The following is a 23,565-nucleotide window of genomic DNA, read 5'->3' on the forward strand; positions in this document are numbered from 1 at the left end:
ACCTGGTCATTAATTTAATACTTCAAGGTGGGGTCAGTTTAAAAACTTGTTTTTAATAAATACGTAGAAGTATAGAACCAGTTATTCAGCTATTAGTGAATAACAAGGTTCATCTTGCCGAATATTATTAACCAAATATATATTGTAGTTGTTTTATTTATTTGTACTTATGCATACTTTGTTACTTCCGTGTGTCTTTTAACTTTTTTAATTAATAAAACACCTTTGGATACAATGAAAGGCAAGTGATTTAATTTAACTCAATATAACTTATTCAATTTTTAAATACAACATTTTTATTTTTTATTTTAGATATTTTATTTTTTATCATTTGTTCGGTTTTTGCTGTAGTAGTACTTTCTGCTACTAGTAGATCTCAAGTTAATGCTAATGCAAAAGACAAATTACAAACTCAAAAAGTGTCTGATAACAATGTGCCAGATTTTCATGCTTTTAATTGGAGATTGTGCAAAGTACTCTAAACAATTAAAAAGTGATTTTCGTGATAATCAAATTCATTTTCTTAATCAATAGGCTTTGCATGATGTTGAGAAAAATAATGCAGTTATATCTTCTATAAGTGTTAAGTTGGTGCTGTTGATGTTATATGAAGGAGCTCTAGGAACTACAGCTAAACAGATAGAACAAATTGTTGGAATAAGTGGTCGTAAGCAAAATATAAGAGAACGTTATTCACAAAAATTGCAGTCATTACAAGTAAATTATTGATTTAACATCATTATTACACTTAAAGTATTCAAAAACCCAACGTTTTAATTGTTTAATTGAAGGGTACTAATATGTGATGATTTTTAGTTGTGTGAAACACCGACACAAGTAATTTTTGAAAAAAAATTGATATTTTTCAAATAAACAATTTAATATAATATAATGTCAATACAATCTAATACCGTACCATAGTGAGGCATGTGAGAAAAAGTCTCATTCTGTATTATATTCATTTAGTTTGAATAATTTAATACTATTTTGTTAGTAAACAGCTTACAATGTTGCTGAGAGGTCGAATCAATGTGTCACATATTGTATCTGCAAATCTGTTGTCTCGGTCTCAGTCTTACAAATACTTAAAAGAAAATTTGCGATATACCGTTCTTATTTAACTTCATTAATTTTTAAATTAGAATGAATTTACTTAAGGTGTAACAATACATCAAGTGGTTTGTTGATTTTTCCAACAGTTTTTACGATATTTTGATTTTGAAATCAGTTATTGTCGTGTAAAAATTAAATTTTAGTATGTTACCACAGAATTTGTTATTAGTTATTACCCTTAAATTTGATGATTTGTAAATTAACTTAAGAAGTCTCATAGGTATTAATTAGCTACAAAATTAAATGTTAATTTTTTACGTTACACCACATATGTAAGATACAAACACCGCTTGAGGTCTTTTACAATACTTCTTTATTCATAAGAAACAGGTTTACAGATCGGAAAAAAATATTATATTTTTTTATTTTGAAGCTAATTTTAAAAGAAAATCTTGATTGGATTGAATCTATATTACAATTTGCTTAACGGATTTTCTTTATAATTTTTTGTGAGAGATTTGTATTGTGTTTAAAAAGGATGCTACTCGTGTATTTGTCGTATCCCGGTATCCGTCTTACCAAACGTTGTTGGCAAACTATCGTTCACTATTTAGTTTTAATAGTGTTTCGTTTGTTTTTGTTATAATGTAACCTAATATTAAAATTTTTAGGTTATGACATTATCGGCGCATCAGTTTTGTATTCGATATTTTATTTTTTAAGCGAATACGACCATTTTTTATTCATGAAATTTCACATACTTGCATGCTACTTGAAAATAATAATGTTCATACCTAAAAGTGTGATAATAAGTCTAATAAAACAATCTTAATAGCACACAATTTTAATTAGTGTGCGAAAATGTGGTATGCTTACGTTTTAAGACATTTATTTATATACTGTACTAAGACAGATAACAAACACTTAGGCAGTATCGTATTCATAATATTATGTTTTGACTTTTGGCGTCATAACTAAAATTGATAGTTTATCGTAATTTTATCATTGAAATTGTAATATCTTTAAGACTAAAGCAAATTACAAGGTATAATTATATCAGGGTTTTTAAAGTTTGTGTCTTAAACGATGAAAAAACCTGTTTGAATCATAATATAAACCTGTTCTAATTGTATATCTTAACATTCTTAACCCTGGCTCTAATAATAATTTAAATATCAGAAATCAATTTCTGCAATAATATTATGTTTAATAAGCGTTGTCCAATTTATATAATAATCCGTTTTAAAAAATGTAAATCGTTTTATGAGTTAAAACGCTCGCACTAGTTAAAGATATTAAAACTGATTTAATTTCAAACCGTTTTAACACCATCATATAAACGTAGTACATAATGTTTTGTGTTAGTGGAATAATTTTTTTATAAATACATTTTTTAAATTTTATATGTTTATTTAAGATTTATTTCAAAAATAGTTGAGATTAGACATATTGGTATGGTTTGACCATAATTGTTAGTATGTTTTAAAAATCAAAATCTAATAAGAAAATAAATGGTATAATAGAAAGATAGTATAATCGTTAATGAGGACTCAAAATTTGTTGTTTAATACATTGTACATAAATTCTATTGGATTTTTTCATTTGATATTATTTTACTTGTGATTTTTAATAATATTGTATTAGACCTTGAAATTGAAGAATTGTATACGCTACAGATTTAATACACAAATAGAAGGCACTTACTTAAAATTTTAGAATTGTAGGTCAGAGGACATTAATCAAATGTCTTAGGAATATTAAACTAATAATTATTTTAATAACTTAAAAAAAGTGGTGAAATTGAAGAATATAAATATATTATAGAACATATCTCTTTAAAAAAGTCTGAACCAGTTAGTGAATTGTTTCTTGCAGTGCCAATATTTGTGAGATGATTTTTGTGATCTGAATTATTATGTATCAGTTACAATAATTATTAATTATTTATTGTTCTATCATGTAGGTATTATTTATGATTGCCTTAAATTTAAGATTAGACTATCGAATTCATTAAATATTGATAACGGTCATTGATTAAGTTCTTTTATTCCGTTTTAATTATTATTCATGCTTAAGATTAACTGCGATTTAACAATAAATTCTGCTACCTATTTAAATATACAAACACAAACGCTATAAAAACAATTTTTTATATAGCAAGCTAGAAAGGATACAGAAACCGAACACTAGTCTATACTCGTCAAGTTCAATCATTTGATACAAAATCTATGTTTTAATACATCATTTTAGTTGAAAAATGATTTTTAATAGTACATACTAGGTTATAAAATGTCTTCTTTATTTTTATTTGGAGAAAAGAGATAAACTATTGAAAATATTTAATCATAATTAATATTCGAAGTATCTAATACTGTGTAGCCTCGATTTACGATCTGTTATGCAATTTTATCAAATCTGAAACGCAGTGCTCGGATGCTCGGAAGAAACTCGTTCCAATGATTTCGTTTGGTTTTAATTTTGCAAGATCTTAATTGGAACTTGTAGTTCCTTTTTCGTTTAGTGAAAAAATTGAAATTTTGTTAATTTTTCTTGCCGATAGTGAATTTAAAACATTTTATGGCAAAAGTTTATATTATCATATATATTTTAAATTTAGTCTGTATTATAATAAACTGCCTATATAATTAAACCCATATATTATGACAATATACCTACGTTAATATTGTCAATGTTAACAAAATATGAAGTCAGTCACTAGGGCAGCTTTGCCCCCTAAATATTTGTCTAGCCCTCCCAAATATTATTATTATTATTATTATTATTTCAGTTATTATCAATGTATAACATTTCGAAAACAAAATATACACGAGTTAAAATTCTAGCCCCCTCCACCAAAAAAAAAAAAAATTCGACCTAGTTGCGGCCTCTGCTGTCACGGTGTGTTCTTATCGGTCTTAACTTGCATGAAATAAACAATTAAACATTTTAAATATAAAACAGCTAGAGCTAGGTATCTAATTTAATAATTAATTACTAAAAAGTTTTACCTAGTATAATTTTAAAATTATTGAAGAACAAAACATTATTTTTATCTTTAAGGCTAAGCTATACCCGCATGTGTTGTCTCTTTCTAAAGTTTAACCTTTCCCACACACTGCATCGGTAGCGATAAAATTCTTTTGTCTTGGCATTGGCGGTAAATTGTGACCGGCTTAATTTTACCGTTACTGCGTCCAATGGTAATCGCCACCGCTGCAGTGTCTGGAGACCTTAATAAAGCCGGTAAAGTAGGGGTCTTCCACCTTTTTATGCAGTGGGCCACATATCATTTTTTTAAATCTTGCGGGCTGCATTCGTAGTAAAAATATGTATTTTATATAAAAATTCAGTTTTATTTTAACAATTTTTAAAATTAGGTAGGTAAGTAGGTACATTTAAAATTACAAATTATTATTATTATTAAAACATGTATAGATAAACATTTTTTTTTAAATTACAAATGTTTTATATCGCATGTTTCCGTTAGCAATAGCTCAACTGTTATAATTTTATTGAACTAGAAAATGTACATGCTCAATGTAAAATATGATCGTAGGCCGCATATTATGACAGGGCGGGCCGCGGTAAAGCATTACGATTGTCGATTATTCGCCAAGTACACAAACCTGAATAACTTTTGGATTCTGAGCGGAGCGATGAATGTATTGATTTTACCATGATGTGTGTTTTTATTTTTATTTTTTTTGTGTCGTGTCATCACGTTTTGGAGCAGTAAAAGTGCTTCGATTTTTTACCTCAGTACCTCGTTCGATCAGAAAGTGAATCTAGTTGGTACTTTGGGAAGTCAAAAGTAAAAAAATTCAATATTTTTCTAAATAATCGGGATAAACTAAAAATTTATAAGCATCATAAAGATTAAGGGAAAAATAACGGGAAATTTTACGCACAATCAGTTTTCGACAAAATCGATTTTGGTTTTTGATGTAACTTTAAAACAAATGACCATAATAGATACATGAAATTTTCACCGAATATTTATATTCTATCCACAATGCAATTTCAATTGCAATCAACAAATTTCGACTTAAGTTGAATTATTTATAAGTAATGCAATTTTCGATAATTATTAGTTTTTTTTAAAATTAATATCGATTAAAATTTATTTGTTGGGTAGAAAAGCTTGACAATTTAATACAATGCTCCTAACATATTGTTACAATAGGAGTTGAAAAATAAAATCAATTCGCTGTCACAAATTTTTTTATAAGCATTCAAAGTTTGAATTTTGACAAAATACGTAAAAAATTCACAAATTATTTTAAGCTAGAAATTCATAAAAAATTTCTTTTTAAATCTAAGATTTGAAAATTTAATACAAGATTCCTTACAAGTTTGTTAATCTTAATCACAAAAAAAAAATGTCCACCAGAAAGTCAAATTAAGTTTTTATGAGTGTTTGAAATTTAAATTTTGACAACATTGGTTTTTCACTAGAATTTTCATTTAGCGATTTTCTTATTTTGGTGTAACTCTTGAACAAATGACCGCAGATACTTTAAATTTTCACTCAATGTTTATATAGGAATTTTCTATATTTGATACAATTTTCAAAATATTTAGATTTTTTTTTTGAGCTGTTTATTGATATTTTAATTTTTCAACTTTTTTAGTTTTTTTTCTATAAATATCGATAAAAATGTATTTGTTGGGTAGAAAAGCTTGAAAATTTAATACAAGGCTCCTAACACATTTTTACAATAGCAGTTGAAAAATAAAAGAAATGCATAGTCACAATTTTTTTTACAAGCATTCAAATTTTAATTTTGACAACATACGTAAAAATCACAATAATTTGTAAATTATTTTAAGCTAGAAATTCATAAAAATTGTTCTTTTTAAATCTGAGGTTTGAAAATTTTTAATAATCTGTAATATATCCTAGACAGATAACCCGCCTCCGTTCAAAATCGTTTTTCGTATACAATGATATAATATCATTGGATTCAAATTTAATTCCATCCATTACAGTAACCCACTTGTAACCTACTGTACAGCAGAGCGACATCCACTTACCTGCTTTTTTTTTTGTATTTTTGATATCGAAAAAATATAACGATATGTTTCTCGGTAAATTTTCTATTTTTATAATGTGAAAAGTTTGTTTCTTAGTTATGACTATGGCCTGAGTGGTTCTATCCTGCGCAGTTTTTTCTAAGTTGTACGTTTGTAAGACAGATAACTGCACACATGTGGATTAACGAGAAACGATTTAGTTCCCTTTTAAGTTTTGACTAGATAAACATATAAACATGAACTATGTACGTGAACTAATTTCTTATTAAAGAAACTTCTCAAACATTATATAGATAATTAAATAGTACTCTATTTCAAAGACTTGTTCAACGGTAGAATTTTGGGGTGATATCATCTATGATTTTTAGTAAATCCTGCAAGGTCATTTTAAAATTTTTGGAAATTACTTATCAAATAAAAAATAATGTAAGATACCAGAAATTGAGTATAAAGCTATTACACTTTACCATTATTACATAAGTATCAAACGCGCGTGATAGTTAAATAGTTAATAGCGGATTTAGGGGGTTTAGTCGCACCTTAAATTAAATATGTGTAATGTGTTAACTAATGGAATTTTTTCTTAATGTATTGAAAATACATTAAAACTCTTGTTTTTTACCTAAAGGTTAGGATTTCTTACAATGTTAGAATACTTTAGTATAAAATATAAATATATAATAAATTTATCCCTTAATTATAATTAATATATACAATATTTTGATTGTTTTAAACCTGGTGTAACAAAACATTATATCTACCTTTTTTCCTTTCACACTATTTACATTGCACTTGTAATTTTAATTAATTTAATTTTTACCTACTTATAAGTACCTATAGCTCGAGTTGGAAGTCGCGATGATTTCCAGGGATTACCAACAATAATTAAGAACTGAGACTTCACTTGAGTTCATCCACAATCCCACCAACCATCTTAACAAGTTGACTACCAATTTCATTGAACTTACCACAAATGCCTTCAGTATCATATCAGTCCTGGGTAGTTTTTTCACCCGGGCTGAGTATCATATTATATGATAATCACTTTTTTTTAGTGTCTGACATCGGTAAATCCCTGGATATAAATAAGTCAATAATATCGAAAAACGAAATTGGCAAGTATAAGTACAATTTTAATGGCAATATAAATTGCAATAATTGAAAGTTTTAGGAACGTGTATCAAATATGATACACAACGCTGTCAACTTGTAAACAAAGAGGCCCTTATTCACATATATATTTTATATTATGCACAAACATAATAATAGGTAGGAGAATACCTAGTTCTTTGGTTTAACCCGAAATATATCATCTTATCGGCATTTATCAATCATCATTCATCATTATTCACATTATGGAATTATTACTCAATTTAATGATTGGTAAATCAACGTTTTGTGAAAGTATTATTTTATTTTTAATTTTACTAATTTAATCATTTGTAAATGTATTGATTTGCATTGCGTGTGTTACTTTATATTTTATACTTTTAGTTTTATGTCCGGTGTATAGGAGCCGTTCAGGAAGAAACATTCTATTATAAATGTTACGATTTTTCTCTCTGTGGGTACCTAGTGTTTGCCGTTTCTGTTTGAAAAGTAGATTTAAGTGATTGTCAAAATTTAAAATTTTCAGTATGTAATGTTAAAAATATTAAAAATTAATCAAGGAAAAACGGGAATTTTAACGTAACGTCAGTTTTTGACAAAATCAGTTTCGTTTTTCTTGGTTAAGGGCCCGTATTACAATAGTTAAACCCCGGTATTCGGCCGGTAAAATCAGTGGTTCAAGAAAAACCGAGGTTTAAACTATGATTGTAAAACGGGTCCTAAGATGTGCAACTCACAAACGAATAACTGTAAATATTTAAAATATTCACCAAATGTTTACTTTATCGTAAATAATACAATTTTAAATATACATAAAAAATAAAAATATAATATATTATTATTTTAACAGATATTTATAGACTTTTAAAAATTGTTATTTGTTTTCGTTTATAAATGTTGATCGATATTATAATTTTTGCTTGGTCAAAAATTAAAAAAATTCAATACAAGGTTTGAAGGTTTCTCAATAGGTACTTGTTTATTTGGTATATTATACCAAATAAAAAATGTAATCATAATATTGTTTTATATGCATTTAATGTTATAATTCACGAAAATAATTTATCATAAGTTTTTGCATATTTTACATAAAAAAAAGGTTGAAAAGTCACATTACACTTTTTGAGTGTTAGAATTTCATTTTGTTGGGATATTGGATATTCACCCTTGAATTAACGATTTTCTTATATCCTTGTAATTATCTTGATATCCACAAATACTTGAAATTTTTGTCAAATGTTAATATTAACATTTTCTATGTATTGTATAATTTTTAAAATATTTTACCTTTTTGAGTTATTTATAGACATTTTTAATAAAAATGTTTTTCTAGGTCAATTAACTTATATTTTTATTTAAGGCTCCTAATATGTTATCATAGCAGCAGTTCAAAAATATTAAAGATATCTTGTCATAGTTTTTTTTTTTTTTTAAAGCATTTAACGTTCATATGTTGACAAATTTCATTTAAATTAACACATTTTTTTTATAGTTTAAAATGTATAAAATGTTCAATTTTTATAACTAAGTATTTAATATTTGAAACAAGGTTTCTCTTGAGTACTTTATACTGTAACTGAAGTCTAAAAAATTAACTTTTTTTTTAGATATTTTAAGTTTGAGCAAATTAAGATATTCAAATGAAGAATAACAATTTTTTTTTTTTTGTTTTAACATTGGCTTTAAAACTTATGTCATTTGTTATTGAGTTTAATAATTGTTAAGTTTAAAATTAAAATGTATTGCTTAGAGCCATGGTAAAGATGATTATGAATTGGATATTGGCACTAAATTATTTATGGATATATCAGTTCAACCAAAATCTGATTTTATAGAAACTATATCTAGGTGGTATAATTCAAGTTTTGAGGTGGTTGACTTTAGTAAACCTGCTAAGGCTGTAAATTCAATAAATCAATGGGCAGAAATCCTTACTCATGGCCGTATTCAACAACTAATATCTGAAGGTTTATATCTAATTTAGTAACCATAATATAATATTTGTCATATGAAATTTAATAACAAAATTTTAATATTATGGTAATATTTTTTAGCTGAAACTAAAGAAAGTACAGTTCTTCTTTTATTGAATGCTATATATTTTAAAGGATATTGGACAATTCCATTTGATAAAGATCTTACCAAAAGAGGTACATTTTATTTAAACTCGAAAACTGCTGTTGATGTTCCATTAATGACTGCTTACAACTATTTTAAATTATCTACCATAGAATCACTTAATGCTAGATTAATTAGTTTGCCATATCAGGTAAAGTATGACTTAATGTTTTTATAGTAATTTCTAATTATCTACTTACTTGACAATATTTTCACAGGGAAATAAATTTGTTATGTATATAATATTGCCAGATGAAATTAATGGTTTAGATGATCTAATTAATAGAATTAATCCATCATTATTGGGAGAATCAATAAAAAATATGAAGATGTTTTCTACTAAAGTTGTGTTACCAAAATTTAATTTTGAATATACATCAATTCTTGGACCATTATTACAAAAGGTTGGATTTTTTTCATAATAGTATATTTTGTATTCCAGTTATCTGTGTTTAGAAAAGTTAGCAAGATTTTCAAGAAGAAACATTGGATATTTATAAATTAGGAATAGTTACGTACCATCTAGTATCAAAGTCTGAGTCTGATACAGGTTGGTATGTACAACATCTTGCAGATATACTGCATGTATACCTTCTTGAACGCTCAAAATTGATCTGATACGTATCGATTCACTCCAATTTCTTCCTTGAAAATCTTGCAAGTGATTAAAGGACTTGTATAATAATATAATTAAAATAATGATTCTTTGTATTTATAAAGGTAATTTAGTAATTTCGATAGTAGTAATGTAGTACTTAACTTGACTTAAATATTTATTTTTACTTATTAATAGTTAGGTATTACCGAAATGTTTGGACCAAATGCAAATTTAACAAATTTAGGAAATGATGGCCAATTTGGGAGTCTTATCGTGTCTAATATACTTCAAAAAGCTGGACTCGAAGTAAATGAACAAGGAAGCACCGCTCATGCAGCTACTGGTTTGCTTTAATTAATAATTATAAAATATTAATTTATTTATGTCTACAGAGGTAAAATTAATAGTTTTTTAATTATATTATAGAAGTTGATTTAGATCACCGTTTTGGAGCATCAATTGATGCTTATTTTGAAGTCGATAGACCATTTTTGTTCATGATAGAAGATATTACAATGGATACCATAGTATTTGTTGGACAAGTCATGAATCCACTTTCACAGGGCTCACCTGTAGTTACTATTCCAATGGCCAACACTCCAACTCCAATAAAATGTAAATTTATAATCTTAAATCTTTTTTTTTAATGTATTTATTATCATAAATTGCTTCAATACACCAAGTATTTTTATAATACTTTAAAAATATTATATAGTTAATTAATTAAGGTTTATAAATAAGTTTACGGTTACATTTTAGCTTGATTATGAGTCTGGATAGTCTTCTTGAGCTTTAACTGCTTCAAGTAAAACATCTTAGGATAGCTGTGGCTTTAGTCTGCGGTATTTGGTTCTTTTCCCAATGTTAAAGTGAAGGGCACCTTCTGTTTTTAATTTCGAATGAAATTTTTAAATTGTTCATTGATCTAAGTGATAGTATTCCAGTGTCATTGTGGAGTTGTGTGTTTCGCATGTACCATGAGACTTTAAGAGCTATTCTGAGAAATTTGTTTTGTATCGTTTGTAATTTTTATTTGCATACGACTGGCGACTGCCAATATTGGTAATGGCATATACAATTAATGGTATTAGTATTGATGTGTATATTAGAAGTGAGAATTTAGTCTGAAGTGTTAAACTGTATTTATTAGGGGGTATAAGATTTTCGGATCTAGGATAAAAAAGTCACGGTCAAAAAATCCACGGATAAAAAAGTCATGGATAAAAAAGCTAGGGGATAAGAAATACATTAGATAAAAAAGCCACTGATAAAAAAGCCACTGATAAAAAAGCCATGGATAAAAAAGACACGGATTTATTTTAAAATTGAATACAATATAATTTAAAATTATTTAAAAAAGTTAAAATTTAAAATTTAGGATTTAAAAATGTAGGTAATATAAAAATAAAAAAACTATTAAAATAATCGTATTGTGTAAGCAATAGCTGTTAAATACTCATCCGTTGTTCGTAGAGTTAAGCCATCATTACATATGAGAGGATCAAAATAAATTTCCCAAAAGCTTGATGACGTACATATGACCATTAATAGTATATTGTGTGGCAAGGGCGGGAAGTGAGCCATTTCAGTCGCGGGCGTCGTGAAGAAAAAAAAAAAAAAAAAAATCGCCCAAGACTGAAATGGCCTTCCCGCGCGAGCCACACATACTATTTTTTGTCACGCCCCTGCGTTCATGGAAAAGGTTATGCAGGGATCTATGCAACAATTATAGACTATTCTACAAAAAAAATTTCATGGAAGACATTTACTAACGCATCGTTCGACGCACTTATCTAGGAACAGTGCAAATTAAATATGTTTAAATGTTTATGCGTCATGCAAGGAGGTTATACTATACATTTAAGATGTAACCAAAAGTTTATGTTTTGTAAGAACCGTGGTAGGTATACATTTTAATTTCTGGTTGTGCAGGGGATACGCGCCCGGCGGTCGGCACTTTTGGGGATTTCTTCTTTTCCGCCCGGCACTTTTGGGGATTTCCTCTTTTCCGCCCGGCACTTTTGGGGATTTCCTCTTTTCCGCCCGGCACTTTGGGGATTTCCACTTTACCGCCCGCTGGACGGAAAAAGGACGCTTTCGAACGCTTCGACCGTTGTCGAAAACCAAACTTTCGGTGCAGGCGTGACAAAAAACAAATTTTATTGCTTCCTTTATTAGTTTTGACAATTTCCATTATACAAAATTCAAAAAAATTCCGTGAATAAACTAATAAATATATTACCACAAATTTAACACCTTAGACTATTTTATTTCACGACACTTACACAGTTACACTGTAGGTACACAGACTGAGTATAACGGTGCCAAATAGCGCATAGAAGATAAAATTTTACCCAATTCCTAATAATATATTAATATTATATAATATTGGATTATAGACACAATTACACAATATATTGTTCGATTGCCATTCAAACATTTACGTTACGATACGGCGATAAGATTAGTCCAATTATTATTGAAAAATAATCAGACGATATAGCTTATTTAGTGTATAGTCTACTAATAATTTTAGGAGGATTTAAAATGTGTAATATTTTTGTATTAAAAAGTAAAAATACACGTATTTTGGTATTTTCTTCACATAGCTTAATTTTCGAAATATTTCGCTTTTTTTGGTTATAACATTTTTAAATTATATTGATTGTATTCAATTTTAAAATAAATAATAATGTATTGTAGTACCTAAATTGTTTTAGCATAAAAATAAATCCGTGTCTTTTTTATCGGTGGCTTTTTATCCCATGTATTTTTTATCCATGATTTTTTTATCCGATTACCAAGATTTTCAATTGTGTATAAGCTTGGTTTAATTTTTCATTTATACATATGCATTTTCCATGTTAATTCTTCATTAAAGTAAACCCTGAGATATCTAATTGATTAATCTTTATTATTCCATAATATAGACAGATTTTTGATTTTTAATTGAGTTGGATTTGTATATTTCTTTGGCATAAATATTTTCTCTTCACTCATAATTAGGTTAAGAGAGAGTTTCCATTTTATGAACCAGTATGAAATTTGATCTAAAGAAATTTGTAGATCTGTTATTAAGTTTTCAAGATTTTTATGTTGTGTTAAGATAACAGTATCGTCTGCGTACATTGCTAATTTACATTTTTTTTGGAACTGGGATATCATAACAAAACATTAAACAAGGTGGGGCCAAGGACTGGCCCCTGCTTTTATTGGGTGTTCTTTAGAGGTATCAGTATCTATTCATACTTTAAATGTGCAATTTGTGATAAATGAGAATATTATATTATATAGATAGATTGGCAGTTTTAGTTTTGTTAAATTTGACATGAGACTTAGGTGCCAGACCTCGTCGAAGGCCTGTGCGACATCAAGAAAGGCAGTGGTTGTGTATTTTTTATTTTAAAATCCATCTATTATTTCTGAGATTCACTGAAATTGATAACATGTGGAGGTGAGGTTCAAAGCCGAATTAGTGAAGTGGAATAATTTCTAGGTATGGTTTCATTCTGTGTAGCAGTATCCTTTCTAATAGTTTGGAGAGCATAGGTAGTAAATAAATAGGTCTATAGCTTTCAGGTAAACTGTTTAATTTCCCAGGTTTGTGTATAGGAATGATAATTGCTTGTTTCAAGGGGTTTGGAAAATATCCTATTCTTAAAATGTAGTTTAAAAGGCTGCATATGAACTGAGTCCCACTATAACCTTTAATGACGAATTGAGTCCCGGGTTGTTTTAGGATATATACAAATTGAGTGCAGTGAAATTTTAGGTATAATACTAACTGAGTCCCGTCAAATAAAAAAGAAAACATTTTCTTTACCATTTTTACAGATTAAGGAGACCGTCTGTAATAAAAAATTCTACAGGTATGGTTAAAAATGTTTTACAAATATATTGTATAAATAAAATAAATATAGATGATAAAATAACATTTTTTATATTGGTTAAAATGTATGGGATAAACATTGTATTTGTTCAAATCTAGTTATTGTGCTCGATTGCAACAACTGCATTTAATTATTGATTTCTTTTACTTTTATATAATTTCTTGTATTAATTATATGAACACTTCTAATTTTTATATACGTTTAGCATTGTACATTCAACGAAATGTTTATAAATTGGTAAATATTTGGATGGGCTGAATAAAACATAGTATTAAATATAAATAAAAATGATACGTATTTAATATATACAGGTATCCATCTGGAGGGGCCTTGATGCGCGGCATAATTTTTGCTGTTTCTATACTTTGGATGATTGATTTTATATTTTACTCAAAATAATCCTCGGACTCAACTCTTATACTATTACTTTTCTAACTCCAGGCTCAATTAGTATATTACTTTTTTCCAGTTCAGGTATAGGGACTGAATTAGTTTACAGCAGTTTAAAAGATTGACTAAGAACGCAAGGGCTTTTGGGGTAAAGTTTTTTAGAATTTTATTGGTAACAAGGTCATGTCCAGGACTTTTTTTATTTGCAAGTCTGTCTATCATCTGTTTTATTTCCTTAGGACTGCATGGATGGATAGTATTTGTTTCCGTAGAATATTTTAAATCTTAAAAATAATCATCTACAGTTTTTAGTTTAATTAGAAGAGATCTTTGACCCATTCAAAAAAATTAGGTTGTATAATTGAAAATAGAAAAAGATATTGTATTTTCTAGTTTAATAATTATATGGACTCGTTAGTATTTTAATTTAAATGCTAGGAGCAACCAATCATTATTCTGATTAAGTGGTTTTTAGAAGGTGTTTTTATGTCATTGTCAAGGAACAATCAGTTTGGTTTATAAATATGCTCCCCAACTACCACCAGATTTAAAAATTGAAATACATTTACAGAATGTAACAGAAAGACCTGACTAAAAAAAAAATAAAAAAATTTGATAATTAAACATATGAAAAAAATTGTTAATATTATATGATAAGTAAATAATTTAAGAAATATACTCATAGCAGCAAATTCTTAAAAATCAAAAAGTTATTACGTTCTAAATTAATTTAACCAAAAAAATTGAATTTAAAGAAAATTCTAAAAAAAATTACTTGATTTAGATCAATCTTTTTACCATAAAAATTGTTCTTATAACCAGATTCACAAATAGGCTATTTTGAATTTATCCAAAAAATTTTTATTGAATTAAATTTTTTTTTATTTTCAGTACTAAAAAAAAACATAAAAAAATGTACTATACATGTAGCGCTAGGGTCACTTAATGAATAAAGAAAAAAAAAATTTAATTTGAACTAAAGTTATTCCAAAATTCAGTTCTATCTGTTACACCTTTTATAGTGTATACATTATATATTATAGCTGTAGAAAACATTGAGTTGAAAATGAAAATGAATTTTGAACAAGAGGTTGATTTCCAGCGGTTTAGTTATTTCGACAGAGAACTATTTCAAGTAAGTATATTTTGATATTTAACTTTTTAACTTTTTATAATATAATTCACTATCAGTACTTTCAATAAATTTTAATCAGCATTTTTATTGTTTTTAAATTGCATAGGAACTTAGCTTAAATCAACCAGATTCAAATGTTGTAGTTTCTACAGCTAGTATTAAAACCATGTTAACATTGCTATCGGAAGGGGCTCGCGGAGATACGTTAGATCAATTAAATAGGGTATTACGTTTACCAACTGACCAATCAACATTTCATAATGTATTACATGCAAATCAATTATCTATGGAGAGTGATGTAATTGATATAGTAGTTGTCAACTACATGTTTGTTAAGAATAAAAACAGTATATCTAACTATTTCAAAGATACTGCACAAGATAAGTACTCCGCTAATATAACTGAAATTAATATTCTTAATATTGAAGCATCAGTTAAAATGATCAATAAACAAGTTTCTGATGTAACACAAGGACTTGTAAACAGTATAATTTCTAAAGGTTTGTGCGTTTTTATATTTAAAATTTTGATTATTTTAATATTCAAAATATTTTCACTATTTTAATACAAAACCATAAAATTATTATTTATTATTAAACTTTTAGATTCTGAGAAAATGATTGGTTGATTTTTGCAATGATGTGTGCTTGTTTTAATTTATTTTTGTATTTGGACAAACTATTTTTATTAGAAAAAATACTTTGATTTAATTAATTGTTGTTCAAGAACTTAATTAAATTTAAAATAATGTTATAGATGATTTTGATGAAAACACTGAACTTTTATTGGCAAATGTACTTTATTTCAAAGGAGATTGGTTAGTAGAGTTTAATAAAAGTAGCACTAAAAAACAGTGTTTTTACACAAAACCTGGTATGTGCATTGAAGTCAGTATGATGAATTTACAAAGCCAAGTAGGATATGGTTATATATCAGATATTAAGGCCCAAGTTGTTGAGCTTCTTTACAAGGTAATTAAAAATTAAAAATAAGTAATACAATTGGATAAAATAACTTAATTTGTGATAAAAAATTAAATATAGTTAAAAATAAACTTCAGTTTTTTCATAGAAAATCAAATTGACTATAATTTATACAACAATAAAAAGTTTTTTGAAACCTCAATAATATGTAATTATAAACATATTAGTTGGTTTGCTTAAAAAAAGGGTTTAGAAATGTTATTGAAATGATAAATAATTTAAATACAAAATAGTTAGTAGGTACAACAATATTTTATATTATATATTTTATGTAATTTAAATATATTATATTTTATATATTTTTATTTATTTATAGGACACAAATTTTTCTATGCTTATATTATTGCCAGATGTAAATACTTCAACTGTACAAGTATTGAAAGACTCACAACATAATCCTTTTTCTAAAATATTGAATTCAGTTTATCAAAGAACTATCAATTTGCATTTGCCACAGTTCAAAATTAATTTCTCGACAAAGTTATCATCTGTACTTAAAAAGGTAAGAGTATAAATATTTGGATATTAAAGTTAATAATTAGAATGTTACACCGGGGCAATATCTGAAATTTTGTTGGTAGATACCTATTGATATTGCTGGGATAATAACATAGGCATAACTAGAGAGACTTTGGGGGGGGGGGGCTTAGCCCCCCCTGTCCTAATTCTTAGTTCTGCACTTCCCAGCAGTACTTTTAAACTAAGTATCGTTTTATTTTTTTTTATTAATATTTTGGAAAAATATTTATTTTATTGGTTATTAAAGTATATATTATTGTATGTAATGAGTAATGACTAATGACTAGAGCTCGGAAGTTGTAGGAGTTGCATATTTTTCTGTATGCTTTAAATTTATAGCAGACCAAGCTAGAAATCCAATGACAACTTTAAATATAAAAATTAGAAATGCATTTTTTTGCATATTTTGTCAATTTTAGAAAAAAATGCATATTTTTCAATTTTCATGTGCTTTTTATGCATATTTATATATTTTTATTGGATTTTTTATGCTTTTTTAAATATTTTAGTAGAATATTTAGCCCAGTTACTTAATCACTGGTAGTTGAAACATGAACTAAGCCATGATCTGGTGGGCTCTAAAGATTTGGGAGTTATGTATAAAATTCCTTAAACTATCATAGTTTCACATATATCTGAAGAAAATTTAACTTAAAATAATACTTAATAATACCTAAGTTCATATTTTAATGTTTCCACAATATCACCTTGTTTATTACTTGTTTTATATTACAATCATAATCAATTAATGTAATGTGTTTGGGGGTCAGTACCCACACTTAATTTGCCAATTATTAAAATTCTTGGGCTTAAGCCCCCCCCCCTTCACTTTAGGGTCTAGTTACGCCTATGGATAAAAATATTGTGTATTGTGCCTGATAATAATGTTATACCTTCCTGTCATATACCTCTTTTTTTGGATAGTACACTCAATAATAATTACAATAAATAATTTAAACTATTAGAATGTCTTTTTATTATTTTTAAAACAAAAACACAGAAAACGATTTTTTAACGAAACACCACAAACATAAGTCTCGTACTAGACCAGCAGGTAGGTACTAGGTACTGCCCGTCTGCCCCGTTACCACCATGTTTTTACAAAGTGCTGCCTCAGCTTATTTGCTTCATTTGTCTATTATTAATGAATTGGTATTACCTATCTTTATTTTTTATAATTTAATAAAATGTTTTTGTGTGTGTGCACTAAATTAGTTGCTGAATACAACATACCTAATTCATTTTTATGGGCATTTCTTTTGCTGTTCTATTTATTTATTTATTTAAATTAAGTAAATAATTTATAAGTGCTTATAATTCTATAAACCTTTTCTAATATAATGCAAGACTTTTTAAACACATTTGTGAATATTTTACACATATATTCTACTATATTACTAATAATAAATAATATAATGGTTTTACTATAATAATATACACTAAATAAATACTTACAATTATTTTCAAATTTAAAACTAAATATAAAGAAGTGAATTTTAGAACATAATTTGAGTGAATGAGTAAAAAAAATGTACTCTAAAATGGTGCATCACATGTTTTTAGGTTAAAGTTTTTTTAATTTGTGATTAGTTTTTCGTTATATTAATTTATTTGGTATTAAAAACCAAAATGTGTACAAAATATAAATCAATATTTTTAAAACTATATTATGTTTTATTAAAAAATGTTTGCAATATCTATAGGTATTACATTCATTATTTTTATACTAGCTCCCATTTTGTAAAAATAGTATACACCACATGACTCGATCCTTTCGGATAGATATTCATTTGAATATTTGATCATCCTACGTGTTTATTTTATATTAAACGTTATAAATGCTTAATAATAATTGTAATTAATTATATATTTAGATCGGATTAACATCTATCTTTAGTAGTAGCGCAAATCTAACATCGATATTTAACCCAGCAAAACAAGTGTTAGTGAAGGATATTACACATAAGGTAACAATGGAAATCAATGAAAAAGGCTCTAAAGCTAGCGCAGTTACAGGTATACCTATATAATATATATTTTATGGTTATGTCTGTTATTTATATTAACTTTATTAAAACTATTATTATATTGATTATGAGCAGGGATCGAGACTATTGTTTTTTGTAGTAGACCGTATCACATACATATTAGTTGTCCTTTTATTTGTTTATTTTATGATATTTTTGTCATAATGTTGATGTTTTTTTAATTTCCATTTCCGCCGTATTTATATTATAAGTTCATGCCTAAGAATTTTCTTTATGAATCATTTTGCGACCGTTTTGCCGTTGTAATTCTATACATTCCTTATGGCTAAATTATTTCCTTGACCCACGATGTATTTTTATGCTGTCAGATAAAATTGTATTGGTGTTTTTTCCAAAAATACTAAATGATTATCGGTTGTTACTTGTTTTAACTGATTTAACAACGTCTTACATCTTCAGATGTCAAAGCAGTACACTGAATTGATCCATGTTCTGTGCGTGGTTCTTTATGATAAGACTGAAGTTAGAGCTTAGAACACAATAAAAATCTGTCGATAATGTTATATATTATCAGTATTAAAACATATTTAACAAAGCTCCAATTCGTGAAGATATTTTTAAACATGGAGCCCCGTATATTTATATGTTTTCCCAGAACTAGTCAATACCCGTTGGCATACATGAATTAAGAAAATTATATTATTTTGCATATTTTACGGGTTTTCTAAGCATATGATAATGCTTATTTAGGTGTTTTATAGTGAAGTATAACTCATAACTCTATAAGTCTCGAGCCATAGTACGGACCCGGACATTTTGGCATGGCCGTATTGGCGAGGCCACTTTGGCGTAAACCATTTTGGCGTAAGACTATTTTGCCATTTTGGCGTAATACTTTTTTGGCGTATATTTAAAATTAATAAGAATTTGAACATGTATGATATAAAATGTCTGTATACTAGAAAAGTAGACTAATGTGACTGTATATCTGTCGTCTGTGCGGGTATGTTGCGTGTAATCAGTAATCAGATGTCATAAAGTTTAATATTCACTAATCAGTTGTAATCGGCAATGGCTCAAATAAAGAGCACTTGAGGTCGAGGTATATAGTTTTTTAAGATAGCTCAAAATATAAGTTGTTACTAAATTATACTTAAATTACATTTATATTTTTTATATATATGAACTAAACTACTAGACTATTGATTAAAGTCAATTACTTTTTATTTATACACATTTATATCAATTGATTTTTTACTCCACCTACACTTCATTATTTAATAATTATTATACATAATGATTATTAATTATTATATTATTATTTATTAATTATTAATAATAATTTATTATATTACTCGCACAGACAACTACTGATATACTAGTCATATTAGGTCAAAACTTAACGCCAAAATAGTCTTACGCCAAATTGATTTACGCCAAAGTGGCCACGCCAAGGGCTGGTACCAAATTCCGTCCCGGGCCACTTTGGTTCCATAACTGAAGACCGAATTCCGTCCCGGAGGCTGTCTATGTCTGAATTCGTCCTACTACCTGTAACTATGATATAGCCGATATAGGTGGCAGTAACATTTTCCTTCACATTCAAGTATTCAACATAGTTTCGATATTAATACGATTTCGTAATGCGGAATATCTACTATTAAGAGGACGCCACACCCCGCATGTGTTGTCTCCGTCTTACAAACGTATAACATAGCAAAATCTGTTTAGCGCGGGACAACTGTTCTCCCTCAATATTTATAATAGAATTAATATCAAAGGAAATAAAAACAAAAGGAAACCTACATACGATTGAGCAATAACAACTGCAATGTTGTCACTTTAAATTTTAATTTATATTACTCAAAAAGTATTTATTTAAATAATTATAATAATTCAATATATAGTATGATTTTAAAGTTACCGATAAAATTATTATAAAACATTGTTATATTATTTATATATCTCTTAAAAAATAAACTGATTTTTTTTAACAATGTGACTAAATACTACATAAACTGAATTATTTCTATAAACATTTTTGGATTGTTAATTATCTTATATTTTCCTCCAATGATAAATATTTAAAACGTCGCATCTTCAACGGTCAGTATATTACGGTTAAAACTAATATTTATTGCTTAAAAATGAATTTGTTAATCAATAGGCTCGGCTCACTGCTCATTTAAGTTTGCTATCATAATAATAATAAGTGTAAATAATAAATTTCGACTAGGTATGTGAATATGACTACGTCACTCGTTGCATAAAATATTTTATATTCAATTGTGTTGCTAAAAAGGCATGCTCAATTGAGCTTTACCGTCCAAGACAAAATCTATATAATACGGCTTTGCTTTAGTCATCGTTGTATTTGTGTTTTTTTAAGTTAAAACATTTATACCAATATAAGGTACATATACAACTATCAATATTGTTAATGTATGTATTTATTTTTCAGTTGTTTCTGTTATACCTTTGAGTAACATACCTCAACCATCACCTGCGACTGTCGTTGTAAATCGGCCTTTTATTTTTTACATTTTTAACCGTGCTACTAGAAATATTTTATTCAGTGGCCAAGTATATGATGTAAATAGTAATATTTCAAATTAATGTAATCAAACCTTTTGGATGTGTGACGCAAACAAATCATTATGATGTACGATATGTATATTGTATACCCTGCATCTTTACAAAAACTAAGTCAATAAACATCATTAAAAGATAGTTGTTAAATTACTTTTATAGAAATCAATTTAATTTTTAGGTTCATTCAGTAAATAGTAACATTCAAAATTAATTTGTATTTTAAAAAATAAAAAATAAATATAGTTTTAAAAATTAAAATAATTTGTAATGAATTTTTAATTTCACGCCTTACCGCTTGCTGAACAGTGAGTACTTAATTTTCCATCTTATGTCCAACGATGGATTTAATAAATAATCTATTATGAGCAACTAATTTAGCCTTTAGTACCTTTATAGGTTTTACTCCAGAATAGTTCTCATGTATAAAAAAAGCGGGTAAGTCGTGGATGTCGCTCTGCTGTACTGTAGGTTACTGTAATGGATGGGATTAAATTTGAAGGCAATGATAGGTATCATTGTATACGAAAAACGATTCTGAACGGAGATGATTTGTCAGTCTAGGACAGGCACGTATCCAGGGGGGGGGTCCATGGGGTCTGGACCCCCCCAACCCACCCACCGAAATTTTTGTGCACCGGCACATAAAATCATTAGGGCTTAATAGCAATAGGTTTTATATATCAATTAAGTATAAAAATTGTACTAACAATTTATTTCGACCCCCCCAATATAAAATCCTGGCTACGTGCCTGGTCTAGGATATATTATATTTAAATATTGTCATATATTCTATTTTGAAACAAATATTTTATTTTTCAATTAAGACGCATTTTGCATATGGCATGGTAAATCAATTAGTGTAGTTATCATGTAGTTATCATAATTCATAATACCTTATATTATCATAGATATACGAATAACGAATACCTGCAGGTTTGAGGATAAATCGTTATCATTACACTTATAATGACGCTTCAAATTTTCTCTATAGCTATTTGAAGCAAAACTTATGGAAAACTTGGTGTTAAATTTTATAACCTTAGATATAAATTCAAACAAAATTATGAATTTTGAACTACAAAATAATTTGCAAATATTCATGGTTTTGACGAATTTTTGTCAATATTTGAAATTCAAATGCAAATAAAAATTTAATTTGAATTTCCGGTGGACATTTTTTTTGTGATAAAGATTGACAAATTTGTAAAGAATCTTGTATTAAATTTTCAAATCTTAGATTTAAAAAGAAAATTTTTTATGAATTTCTAGCTTATAATAATTTGCGAATTTTCGTAATTTTTACGTATTTAGACAAAATTTGAACTTTAAATGCTTATAAAAAAAAATGTGACTATACATTTCTTGATTTTTCAGCTGCTATTGTATAAATAATTTCGGAGCCTTGTATTAAATTTTCAAATCTTAGGTATAGAAGGAAAATTTTTTATGAATTTCTAGAATAAAATAATTTACGAATTTTCGTGATTTTTACGTATGTTGTCAAAATTAAAATTTGAATGCATGTAAAAAAAATGTGGCTATATATTTCTTTTATTTTTCAACTGCTATTGCAAAACTATATTATGAGCCTTGTATTAAATTCTCAAATCTTAGAATTAAAAAGAAAAACTTTTATGAATTTCGATCTAAGATAATTTGAACATTGCCGTAATTTTTATGTATTTAGTCAAAATTTGAACTGTAAATGCTTATAAAAAAAATTTGTGACTATATATTTCTTTTATTTTTCATATGCTATTGTAAAAATATTTTAGGAGCCTTGTATAAAATTTTCAAATCTTAGGTACAAAAGGAAAAGTTTTTATGAATTTCTAGGATAAAATAATTTACGGAATTTTTGTGATTTTTACGTATGTTGTCAAAATTAAAATTTTAATACATGTAAAAAAAAAATTGTGGCTATACATTTATTTTATTTTTCAACTGCTATTGTAAAAATATGTTAGGAGCCTTGTATTAAATTTTCAAATCTTAGATCTAAAAAGAAAAATTTTTATGAATTTCTGTCTAAGATAATTTGATCGTTTCCGTAATTTTTACGTATTAAGTCAATATTTGAACTTCAAATGCTAATTAAAAAAAATTGTGCCTATGTATTTTTATAATTTTTTAATTACTATAAGAATAACTTATG

The 23,565-nt window shown here is 27.0% G+C and overlaps 1 protein-coding gene across 2 annotated transcripts; it reads left to right on the top strand.

Moving 5' to 3' along the window:
* The first annotated feature begins 71 nt into the window (after positions 1-71).
* LOC107166783 (serine protease inhibitor 2-like) lies at positions 72-21,671 on the top strand. Of its 2 annotated transcripts, XM_089226749.1 has the most exons (14): positions 72-241; positions 313-473; positions 535-717; positions 8,948-9,164; positions 9,252-9,466; positions 9,534-9,719; positions 10,109-10,256; positions 10,340-10,528; positions 15,237-15,328; positions 15,435-15,828; positions 16,085-16,299; positions 16,628-16,813; positions 18,705-18,846; positions 21,280-21,671. In XM_089226749.1, the coding sequence occupies exons 1-14, from the start codon at positions 235-237 to the stop codon at positions 21,432-21,434; spliced, it is 2,490 nt and encodes an 829-aa protein (XP_089082875.1). In that variant the 5' UTR covers positions 72-234; the 3' UTR covers positions 21,435-21,671. The 2 variants fall into 2 exon arrangements, with proteins under 2 accessions (XP_089082875.1, XP_089082877.1); XM_089226751.1 differs by lacking the exon at positions 18,705-18,846 and having other exon boundaries at positions 21,280-21,435.
* Positions 21,672-23,565: the final 1,894 nt, after the last annotated feature.

This window comes from Diuraphis noxia, unplaced genomic scaffold, assembly GCF_037042655.1.
Source record: "Diuraphis noxia isolate RWA-SAM2 unplaced genomic scaffold, SU_Dnox_SAM2 contig0004, whole genome shotgun sequence".
NCBI classification, from domain to species: Eukaryota; Metazoa; Arthropoda; class Insecta; order Hemiptera; family Aphididae; genus Diuraphis; species Diuraphis noxia.

Coding starts and splice junctions, on each gene's coding strand:
- LOC107166783 (XM_089226749.1), top strand. Junction 15,329..15,434: donor TCGACAGAGAACTATTTCAA/GTAAGTATATTT, acceptor TAAATTGCATAG/GAACTTAGCTTAAATCAACC. Junction 18,847..21,279: donor TAAAGCTAGCGCAGTTACAG/GTATACCTATAT, acceptor TTTATTTTTCAG/TTGTTTCTGTTATACCTTTG.